The sequence below is a fragment of the Candoia aspera genome, chromosome 9 (assembly GCF_035149785.1).
Source record: "Candoia aspera isolate rCanAsp1 chromosome 9, rCanAsp1.hap2, whole genome shotgun sequence".
Lineage (NCBI taxonomy): Eukaryota > Metazoa > Chordata > Lepidosauria > Squamata > Boidae > Candoia > Candoia aspera.
Window position 1 is genome coordinate 12,347,679 of NC_086161.1, and position 12,249 is coordinate 12,359,927.

General features: G+C 42.6%; 1 protein-coding gene across 3 annotated transcripts in view; it reads right to left on the reverse strand.

Moving 5' to 3' along the window:
• Nucleotides 1-1,021: 1,021 nt before the first annotated feature.
• The window catches only part of GCK (glucokinase), a 30,186-nt gene continuing 18,958 nt past the window's right edge, over nt 1,022-12,249 (reverse strand). For 2 of the 3 annotated variants that reach the window (XM_063311092.1, XM_063311093.1), the window contains exons 5-10: nt 11,665-11,760; nt 10,237-10,336; nt 8,745-8,928; nt 6,861-7,016; nt 5,479-5,712; nt 1,022-3,503 (exon numbers count right to left, since the gene is read on the reverse strand). In XM_063311092.1, the coding sequence (XP_063167162.1) occupies nt 3,359-3,503; nt 5,479-5,712; nt 6,861-7,016; nt 8,745-8,928; nt 10,237-10,336; nt 11,665-11,760 (915 nt within the window). In that variant the 3' untranslated portion in view covers nt 1,022-3,358. Of the gene's footprint in view, nt 3,504-5,478; nt 5,713-6,860; nt 7,017-8,744; nt 8,929-10,236; nt 10,337-11,664; nt 11,761-12,249 lie in introns of those variants that run through there. The other variant, XM_063311094.1, reaches the window with a different exon arrangement.

Sequence of the window (12,249 nt, forward strand, 5' to 3'; positions counted from 1 at the left end):
AAGTAATGATGAGCCTTAACTGTGCCACATGGCCTACTGAGCTCCCTAAGTGAGCATATTGCCTTTTCAATGTGACTGGGGATGCTGTTCTGTCACCAGACGCATTACCAGTTCAGACTTCTTTTTATGAATCTTGCCTCTTATGAATCTTTCAGGAGATGGCAGTACTGAGCCAAACCTGGCTGTCTTTGAGAAAGTAAAGCAGTGTCAGAACTGGTTAGCATATTGTTGGGAGATCAGCAGGATATTTCAGGTCTGAATGTCTCCCCCACACCCAAACAAATCAACCCTGAAATCCTGTGCACATTAACTATAAGACTGACTTTCTGTCAGCATCTTCCAGGTAAACCAGACAGGAAACATGACTAGATGAACTGATTCGACTTTATTGTAAGGCTACATTAACAGAATCTTGCAAGTCTGAAAGTACACATCTCCCACCCTGACTATTTATTGCCTGAGTGTTCAGGGCTGGTCTTTCCTAAGTTTCTTCTTTAGACCATCACCCTCTCTCAGACTCCCTTTCCTTTTATCTGATCATTCCCAAGGCAGTATCTCTTCCCTCTGTTCTCCAAGGTCACCCTCACATTCCGTCATAGTTTCAAATATGCATGTCTAGGATTTCTCTGTGTATTACTTCTTTACCATGCAGATTGTCAGGCCCAGCCCAAGAACTTCAGAGAATCAGTTCAGCCAAACTTCCATTCTGTATTTGCTCACACTATATAGACAGAATCTTACCAGGCTAAAGCTACTCTCCCTCACCTGAGGGGAAATAACCTGGGAGAGCTCTAGGGCAGGGCTATTCTGAACCTCTTAGTTTTCCCACAATTGCCTCCTGGACTGTGCCTCCTCTTATCTTGTCCTCCTCCTTGGAATGTGCTCCCTCCTTCCTGAGAACCAGGGGCATTACTGAAATCCACCACACAGATGTTGCCGTTATGCCTTACATTCCAAATTACTGCATAAAAATAATCCTTGGAAAATAGAAAAGATGACACAGGGATAGGTTTTATCCATATTTTAATGTTTTTATATGTGTTACTTTTAATATATGTTACTTTTAATATAAAAGACCCCGCAAACTATGAAAAGGATAGCAGGAGACAGCAGTAAAATAAACCAGGAAAATAAACAATATTTTGCCAGGGATAAGCAAGCAAGTGTGCCTAAGTCAAGCAACTGTATGACCAAAACGTCTGTGGGAAAGAGGGGGAACTAAGAGATTGGCAAGGTATTCCATTAAAAAAAGCAGAATTATGTGTATTTCTTACTGTGCAAATATGTTTGCATTCCAGCCTACCTTTGCTAAACTTCCCAGAAAATAGATGTGCTTGTGTGTCAGTTTCTGACCTGCTCAGCAATCTATCTTTCTGATTGTGTGACAAGAACCTGCACATTTTTCACCTTAGCCAGTGCTTCATACAAACTGCTCCAGGTCCCCCCCCCCACTTTTTTTCACTACTCTATCCATGAATCCTTCTTCATCTCATGTATGTCTAGACCAGAATCTTCATTGCATTCACCCAATCGTCAATTTTAGCCACTGCAACACATACCACCCTTGTCTTTAGTAACAGGCATTTTTGTCCAACTACATCCCATCTACACTAATGGGCTAATTATCTGGGTGTCAACAAATCACTGCTGAGCCCAAATTCAGGCATGCAGAGAAAGAGCAAAACCATTTCATATTTAGTCTTGGGCCTGTGGTTTTTATAGGAAGTATTGGGCTCTATTTTTCTCAGCTTCTAAAAATAGAACCAGAGCTGAAAAAAGAGGAAGCTAAAAAAGACAAAATCAGGAAATGATAAAGATGTGGGGCTCCAGAACCCATTTCTTACACCCCGTCAAGCCTCCAGCCATGCTTGTTGAAAATAGGCAATGTGGTTATCTAATGTTTTATGGGGAACCAAACACACTGAAATGGCGATTAACCCCCTAGATAGATTAAACCAGGGTGTAAAAACCCAGCACAAGTGCATCCCACCTGAACCCATATCCCAATACTAGGGAACGATGTAACACCTTGAGTCAACCAGGTACAGGATGAATCTGCCACTTTGCATCATTTCCCACTCTTCTATGGTCATCACTGATACTGTATACAGAATAATCAGCTTGGTCTCAGGCCTCTGGGATTCATGTTTGACTTAGATCTGGAGTGTCATGAAACCACATGAAGCTTCAGGCATCTGGATTGTGCTATTTCTGGAGACAGTATCTTAAGTTCAGATTTGATACACCCACTTAGAGCCTTTCTCTGTTAGTGAGTTGAAGTGCTGTCCACCCATGTTTGAGCTGCTAGAAAACTATAAAGGCATGAATTTGGCTGTTCCCATCGCTCATCCCTCCATTGCTTCTAATGCCTTTGTTCCCAGCCATGGCCCATCCCCTGAGTCCTCTCCAAGGCGAGAGTGACGAAGTCTAACAGATCTTAGATTTCTTGAAGTTGCCCCTGCTACCAGAATAAAGGGGGAAAGATTATTTAACAGCTAACCACAACGTAAGTCTGTCTCTTATGGGCTAGAAACAAGATGAAAGCAGCGTCATGTGAACACAGTGAGAAAAAGAGATCGCTAGCGCACAGGATCTTTGCGCTGTGGTTAAAAGCAAGTGGGGACCTGCATGGCCCAAGCCACATCAAGACAGAATTAACAGCTGCTTGGGGGAAAAATCAGCATCAAAAATTCCTAGGAACATTGAAATGGAGATCATATCTAGCCACCAAGCATTGATAGGGACCCTTGTTTTAATCTCCTTAGAACCTGATTTTCTAAAGAAGAAACCAGAGGTATGTTTTGGATGATTCTACACTTTAGACCTGATGTCTGTGCCTTCCTTTCTTCTCTTCTAAATGTAATGCTATCCATTCTATTAAGCAAGGCTCCAATAATCACAGCACTGGGAAAAACAGTATTTGGGTTACTCTTCTAATCAACTTGGTGCTGATTGGTCTAGATCTCTTTTTGTTGAGCAATTTTTTTCCCAGAACAAATTAATTTCCTCCCCATTCACTCAATACTTCCAGAGAACTATGTGAAACTTCTTTAATACATAAACTGAACACCCCTCAACCCCCTCCCCCCCATCATGTAGTATTGGAGAAGGTTTCAAGAAGAAAAAGGAGAAGCTGAAGTTTGAAAAAGTTATTGCATTGTCTACAGATAGAAGTTAGGAGGAACCCAATGTTGCTCCAGCCGTCGTTCTGTCTGGTGGTCAGCTCAACTGTCCCCTCTCCAGGAAGTATTTCCTCCTATTGGTGCTGCTCCTGGGCACACCCTAAAACAACACAGCCTGGGTCACTGGGAAGAAGAGGTGCTTTTCCAGGAAGGTGGCCTCCCTTTCATGGTCCATCTCATTGGCCAATCATGCAAGCCATTTTGCACGCTACAGCAGAAATGAGAGCAGCTCCTCGGCCACTGCCTTCTTCTGACTGCAGGAAGGAGATGTCACAGCCCGGAGTGAGACGCCTGACTGATGTGTGGAAACGCTCTTTGAAACTGTGAAAAGAAGAAAAGAAGGGAGAGAAAAAGAAGAAAGGAAGAGTGAGTGCTTCTAGGATCACCCTCTTTCATTAGTGGTCTCCTCACTGGAGAAGCAACCTCTTACTCACCAGGGTTCTCAGCAGCCCTTCCAAGCAGAGATCAATTTTGCAACTCTACAGCGTATTTACACAACATGATGACCACGTTTATATAAACATAATTGCTGATGTTAATTCAGCTGTCTGGGTTTCAGAACACACCGGAGCATAAATTGAACACCACTTAGCTAGAATCGCAGAACTCTGAACCACATCCAGCATTACATGGTGAGCCACCCTCTTCTTAAAAGGGATTTCCCTCCAAGCCCCATATTTCAAGTTTCATTTTACCCAGGATGACACAGGTTGTGTTGAAAGCAGCTCTGGCATGTGGACAGGCCGTTTGTGGTGTTCAAGAATCCAGTTTGTTGGCTTAAGCCTCAGCAATAAGAGGTGTCTCCTCTTCCAGTTACTGTTTCTGATATCCTGCCTAATACTATGAAGTCTGCTGTTGTCACAGCATGGATCTGTCTTTGGGCAAACTGAATGTCTCTGGCAGCAGCTCTTTCAACCTGGCTGAATAAGGGACAAGCTAAATGTTATGAATGAAAGTACATCTAATCTTTTGCCTGCCTATGGCTTTTCAGCTGTAACTCTTCTCATTCCCATGGGGCAGCCATGGATTTGCAAACGTTAATGCATATTTTAAAAGTTGTGATTACACACACACACACACACACACTACCATGGATTGTCTATAGGCAGAGAAAGCCAGATTCTAAGAAACAACGGCCTCGTTGGATGATAACACGTATTCAAAATTTTGCATTTATTCTTGTGTTTTTATCCCTCAAGGGATGGTTTTGATTACTCGGATGCTGTTTTGCTTGAGGGAGCAAATGTTTTGTCCAATCCTGTGAGACACCAAATTGTCTCATAGTAGCTTCACACTGGGAACCTAACCCCTTTTCAGAATTGACAACAGGAGGACATTTCGGTGTGTCCATATCTCTTAGTTAAATATTTGATCGTTCGAGAGGCCCCTGTCTTTCAGGAAACCAAGGTTGTGTCTTGAAAGACTGTATGATAAAATAGGCAACTTTGGGCACAATATACTGATGGAACAGTGGGAAAATATGTGGTTAAAAGGATTGAAATTTACATTATGTTATAACTTAAAAGAGAATTTTTATAAAATGATGTACTATTGGTATATGACAGAAAAATTGTCTAGAATGTGTAAAGGTATTTCAAATTAATTTTGGAAATGCGGACAACAAGAAGGGTCATTTTATCATGCTTGGTGGACTTGTAAAAAAGCCAGAAATGTCTGGGTTCAAATACATATAATGATAAAAAGAACTTTAAAGATCAACATTCAAGTTAAACCAAAACTTTTTTTGCTGGGATTAATGGACAGTCAATTAGAAAAGAGCCAGGGAAGGTTATTTTTATATATGATTACTGCCGTGAGACTATTATATGCCCCAAAATGGAAAGATTCTGAAATACCCACAACTGAGGAATGGTTGGTGATGATGACAGAACTAGCAGAGATGGCAAAATTAACTTGTTTGATTAGAGAAAGATCAACAACTACATTTAGCAGTGACTGGAAACCCCTTCTGGACTTTTTGCTGAAAAAAGAGAAAAATAAATTTGTGATTTATGGGTTTGAAGATTAGAAAGGGTGGCTTATGGAAAGAAGGAAATCATGTAACTTAGAGAGAGAGGGAAAAATATAAATGCATTTATAACCACTGTCAAAAAGGTTGAAAGCTGCTTCTTTATAACCTTTTCTTTTTCTATTTTCTGTCTTACTTATTCACTATTCTTCCTTATTTTCTTTGTTTCTTTTCTAATATTTGTATTGTTTTTATCTTGCTAAACATTTCTTCAATAAAAATTATATTAAAAAAAAAAAGGAAACCAAGGTTGTGTCAATGACTCACCAAGGGTGGTGCTTGTAGACTGACCCATCAACACCCACTGTAATCTTCAGAGTCTCCTCATTCCTGCTGTCCCTCATGCGATTGATGACCCCAGCCAGCCCAGCTGAGCACATCTGTGCAGCCCGTGTGGAGACACTCTCACACGTCATCCGAACAATGTCACAGTCCAGTGCTGAGGGCAACAGCTCGAAGGAGGTCAGAATATTGTAAATCTGCTTGTGGTCACCAGGATCACTGGAAGCAAAATGGAAAGAAGAGAGTCTTGTGGCAGCATAATGACGTTAACTTTCATTAACTAACAAAAGCTTTCTTGGATTGTGTCTATCAGATGGATACAGCCAAGGCCTGTGAGAGAGATTTTATAAGTATCCCCAGTGGTAGGAGGGAAACAGGAAGAAGGTTGGCAGGACTGTACTGAGGATCAGGGGAAAACAGAATGGCTAGGTGATGCTTGTAAAGAGAGCTGTGCAAAACAGTTGAATGTTGGAGCAGTCCATGGGAGGGTCGATCCATTTCCAGCATAGCTGGCATGGCCACTGTGGAATTGGAATAGGACATTATGAGGATGATCTCAGATTGTTTTGCATCCCTCTAAAAGTAAAATCTCCTCTGAGTCAAGCTCAGTCCCTGGTGGCTTTATGGACACATCCATGTAATTTTCTCAGTAACACTATGCTGATGGTTTGTCATTGCTTTCTGCCCAAACATTTTTTAGCCTTCCAATCTAGCCAACTGCCTGAGGATTTCCAGGTCTGGCGTTCCATCATCATCATCATCATCATCATCATCATCATCATCATCTTGAGATAACCTAAACTGCAGGAAGCCCAGCATTCCCTTAGAAAGCAGAAAATCTATTACTGTGTGAATAAATCACAAAGACCTCTCTCTTCTCCAGCCATGGAACTGATGGTCATTTCTGGGTCATTTGAATGGTTCAGTGAAAATCCATCAAGCCTCAATGGAACGTCTGAACTAGAAAGCCACAGCTGATCTTGACTTGTTATTCATCATAGCTGATTAATATAAGACTACAGAATATTTGCAGATAGCAGATTGATGAGGATGAGACACTGTCAGAATTTTTATAATTTTTGGCAGGCAGATTACGACCCCTTTAGAAAAGCCTACAGTACTTTAAGTTCAGTCCATAGGATAGATTTTATGCGCACATAGATTTCATGCAGATCAGCACCTTCTTTTCTGAGAACCTAATTATTAATAACATGAAACATAAAACAAGAAACAGAATAAAACTTACTGCAGAAGAATGGATAAAATAAACTAAATGACAATGACTAAAATGCCTGGTATGTTGTGGGCGGTGGGAGAATGGGGAGGAAGCTCCAGTCTGGAATGCAGTATATCTTTATTTTGACTACCTTTCAATTTGTGAGATAAAACGACTTTCGAACGATCCCCTGGTTTTCAGCTTTTCTGAAGCTTCTCCATTGAAGAGTAAGTTTTCATTGACGAGTTTCAGCAGCACTAGTCGCACAATCTCCCCCATGTACTTCCCACCTATGATCTTCTCATACCTGGCGAAAGGAAGGTACAGTTTGGTCACATGCAGGTGAAGCTCTGTGCAGGTGGGCAGGAAAAAAGAGGCCAACCCATCAGCACCCACAAGGCATAAAGGTCACTTATATATGTATCACGGGGGAGGTTAGGTGTGTTAGATGAAATCACTGCAGCTTGTTTTAACAAAACCCACTCACATATCAAGATTGATTGCCTAACAACGGAGGTTGTTTTCCCTGAGCAGAAGGAAAAACAATCATTTTCCCTCTTTGCTTGACTTGGCTTTTTTTTTTCCAGCAACCACTGTGTGCACAGGTCATTTGTGCCAGAGTTCAGATCTCAGATCCATGATGTTTTCAATATTATAAGTTTTCTGCAAGTCCTGTTTGTGGCTATGAGACCAAAAAAGGAAACCCATGAATATTACCTCTATTCTAAGGCAGCTTTACTCAACCTGGGCATCCTCCTGATGTATGGATGTCAACTCCCAAATATCTCAGCCAAAATGGCTACAACTGAGAACTCTGGGAGTTGAAGCTCACACATCTGGAAGCTACCCAGGTTGGAAAATTCTTCTAAAGCAATTTTCCCATACCAATGCCTTCCAGATTGTTTTGTGGCCAAATATCCTAGAACTCCTAGTCCAACATATCTTAAGGTAGCCAGGTGTAATGATTGCCTATCCTAAAACACCATCAGACTCATGAAGAGGTTGATAAAGATATCTGATTTATTAAAGAATAGTATGCAGGATCACAAAGAAAGCTGAGAATGGAAAAAGTGCGCCAAATGCAAACTAAAAAACCCTCGGTACAAACGAGATCCCTCCCCCCGTAGAATCTTCCCAGGCTCACAATCCCAGGTGCTCCTAACGGCTTCTGATGGTCTGCGGGAAAAGTCCTTGAGCCGAGCACATAACCCAAACACATTCCATTGAAACAAACACAGATACAGAGCTTGGCACAAGGATTCACAGCAGCTCCCTCCCAACAGAAACGCGCGTCAGCACCATGGCATGTGAAACGTTACGATGTACGGTGCACATTGAAACAGTGAGCGTGACACCAGGTCAGGAAAAGGCTTCTCTAAGGAAAGTGCAGGCTATATGTAGCCCAAAGAATGCCATGTGATCTTGGACTTTTGCAAAGGATTAATCCAGATTTTGATAAAAGCTCTCTTCCCTGGCAATCTGCTGTTTGGGAGAGGGGAAGAAAAGGATGCAGGACAAAAGAAAAGAGCAAGAGGAAAGGAGGGCTGGCAGAAAGAGAGAGAACAAGTGTCCCCCCTCATCTCTAGCTTAAGCACTATTCACTACTGCATGTGATCCCCAACAGATTACTTCTAAACCAAAGCAGCTTTCGACAGATAGACTGCCCATCCTTGCTCTAAGCTCAGAAATGCATGGCTGGTTTTACTCTCTAGTCCAATGTTTCTCAACTGTACTTCCAGAATTCCCCAGCCAGCACGCTGGGGAATTCTGGGACTTGAAGTCCACCCATCTTAAAATTGCTAAGGTTGAGAAACACTGCTCTAGTCTTAAAATTAGCACCATGGAGAGGAATGATAACGCAAGTAATTGCCTGTGATCATCCCAAACTCGTGACTTGTGCCTGGATGCTACAATGAGACCAAAGCTTTAATGCCAGCTTCAGAGCCTTGTCCCCGTTCCCTGATCACCAGAGAAAAGTATGAAACTTGGAACAGCAATAAACAATTAGGTTAACTTTATCTGTTGTATTCCTTACAGCTGCTGACCGGGGTTAAGCGAGGTTTCGTCCACCACACGATCGTACTCCAAGAGGAACTCGTCTAACTCTCCTGACTCCCCAAAAGCCCCCCATTCAGTGTTCACGCACATCCGTCCTTCATCTCCTTCCACCAGTTCCACATTTTCCATTTCCTCCATGTAGCAAGCATTGCAACCTGTGCCTAAGGGAAGAGAAAGCAAAGAGATTCCCCCAGTCAGCCACAGCCCAAGCATCATCAGGGAGACCCTTGCCACATCTTTGTTATCCTTGTCCATTTTGAGTTTTTTGGAGGCAGACATTTTACCCTGCGTCCAATTAATCTCAATGCATTGCTAAGGCACATATAAAGGCTAATGTAAGGTGAGATGCTGAAGATTACGTGAACACATCCTGACAGCGATGTAGAATTTATAACTTGGCAGAAGGAAATTATGCAGAGTGCTTCTGACTCCTATGTTGTAAAACACCTGCGGCTTCCTGGTGTGAAAGCGCCATTTTGTCCCTTAACTAGCATTTAATCAAGTGAAGCAGAGTCATTACTGTTGTCGCTGCAGCTAATATATATTTAGGATGTCAGAAAGGACTTCAGTGCTGTTAAAAAGTACTGCTTGACAATGTCCACTGGATATATAATAGCTGTTCCCAGAATAGTCACATCATAATAATAGTTTCAGAAGAATTTGGCCATATCGAGCACCTGAGCTAAAAAGACAAAACAAAACACAAATTTCCAGGCAACCTACTATCTGTACTACAAACAGTATTACTCATCTTTGGATAAATGGAGCAGAACTCTTGCCTCACATTATAGTTCTTTAGCACCTACCCATTACAGGAAAAAGCCTGTTCTTTCTGTTTCCATTCTGTTCTTTCAAAAATCTGACAGAAACAACAAGGAACTCATTCATGTATCCATAGGTAAGGTTCATTGACCATACCGAATGAATCAGCGGCAGGTCTGCAGAAGGAGCCATTTGCAAAGATGTACTAATTGTGTCCAGCTTATTAGAAGCTATAGCTCTGAGCAAGGACCATAGCTCAAAATGGCAAAGTCCATGGTTTCCTACAATATCCATACAAACACCTATAATCAGAACTTGTTGGAGAACTATTGGTCCAACAAATCTCATCACTGGCTGGAAGTGCTGGGAACTGAACTTTCAGTAACATCCAGAGATGTTACTATAATATTAGAAGAATCAGGTTAACTATGATGGGAGGAGAACTGTTCCCAAACAGAATAGACCACCTTTCCCCAAACTGATGCCTTCCAGACTTGTTTGAGTATAACTGCCATCATCCCCAGGCAATACATTTTATGGGCATGCTGACTAGAAACAGTGGAGGCCACCAGGATAATATCAGGCTAGGTAGATTTAAGGCAGTCTCTCTATAAAACTAGGTTCAGTATGAATCAGCAAGAATGAGTTGCTCAGATTGCAATGATTGTGCCCAGGGGGAAGTCTATAAACCTGGCAAGTCCACTTACCCACAATCATGCCAACTTCACATCTGTGATCCTCATAATAGCAGGATATCATTGTTGCTACTGTGTCATTGACCATTGCAACTACATCCATCTCAAAATCCTGCAGTGGGTTGAGAAAAGCATTGTTACTTATGGGGTTCTCAGGAAATAACCTGGCTGACAAAGGCAACGTATGTGGAATGACTAACGACTAGAATTTTATAGTCAAATAACTCCTGGGGTGTTGGAAGGCAGAGACAGAATTGGGAGGGGGGATGTTGTCTCTGTAGGCTACAGAGATTGGGGTAACCTCCTCTGGTGTTTTCCTAACATTCTGCACAAAACCAAAATAGGATTTGTCATGCTGCACCACAAAAAAGACAATGTTATGTTCCTTTTGTTATCTGTCATTGGGTTTTAAGGTGGCCATTCCATCATCATTCCTGCAGATCTGGAATAATGGAAGAGGGAAGCAGGTTTCCTAACCTTCCCATTTCCCCTCCCTTCCCTCCCAGCTCCCCTTGTGTTGAAGACTAGATTATAAATTCCTTGGAGAAGAGATCTACCCCCTTTGACTTATTCCAGGAAGTGTCATGCTTCTTGATTGTTCTGCACCTACAGAGAGCTGAGACTAATCGGAAAGCAGATGTAATCAGCAGGTGAGCCCTCCCTCCAGTCTCCAAGGGAAGGATTGCTTCTATCCAAATTGTTCCCCTCACTCTGAGGGTCCTTCATATGAAATAATGAATAATGGATTCATTTCAGAGGTCTGTGTAGCCATCACACAGATGTTGCCATATTTTTAGAGGTCTGGTTGCTCCTTCTGTTATAACGCAGGAAGGATCTAGTTTAACCCTTGACATCTCCACTTTAAAAATCCTCGTAAACAGTCATACAAAAGGTTTCTGCTTGCCATCGGGAGTAGGAACAACCCTAAATATTCTGCTGCTAAAAGCAAAGCACAAAGTTGTGCCCATCTAGTTCTTCATCTTACATGACAGTGCCTGAGAAATGCAATCGATGCTTAGGGAGCACAGGACAGGTTAAGTGATTCCTACACTGCGGTACCTTATCCCAACATCTTAACTTTGCCTTGCAGAACTGCTACAGCAGAGCTTTCCAGACGTTCCATGTTGGTGACGCGCTAACACGCTGCAGGTGCGGCCACGTCACCGGAAGTCACGCGGAACCAGCTGTTTCGACCCGATTACGCAAACTGCGCATGCACAGTACCTGTATGATGCCTCGACTGTGCGACACACCTACACACTGCAGCAGAGACACCGACGTGTTGCGACACACAGTTTGGAAAGCTCTGTGCTAGGGAGTAGGCAGCATTATGCTCAATGAGCAAGCTGCCCAATTTGTTAGAAGGCTGCTTTTCCTGACCCCAAGGATTAACTGAAAAGAAGTAATGCACCGAACATTTTCAACTGATGTTCATCTCACCCCTCTTCGCTTGATAGCGTCTCTCAGAAGTCCCACAATATTGTTCCCTTCAGCTCCAGATGCTTTGAAGCCTTTTGTCCAGTTCAGCAAAATTCCCTACAAATCAGGACATGGAAAGAATCAGCTCAAACTTGGCAAAACAAGCACAATTCTGTGGCTGAAATAAACAATATACAATTCAGAAGCTACACGTTGCAAGCCAAAAAAGAGCCAGGCAGTAATCAGGAAGGCCTGCAGATGTAGGCAACTATGTACCGGCTTGTTGTTGTTGTTTATTCATTTAGTCACTTCCGACTCTTCATGACTTCATGGACCAGCCCACGCCAGAGCTTCCTGTCAGTCATCAACACCCCCAGCTCCCCCAGGGACAAGTCCGTCACCTCTAGAATATCATCCATCCACCTTGCCCTTGGTCAGCCCCTCTTCCTTTTGCCCTCCACTCTCCCTAGCATCAGCATCTTCTCCAGGGTGTCCTGTCTTCTCATTATGTGGCCAAAGTATTTCAGTTTTGCCTTTAATATCATTCCCTCAAGTGAGCAGTCTGGCTTTATTGCCTGGAGGATGGACTGGTTTGATCTTCTTGCA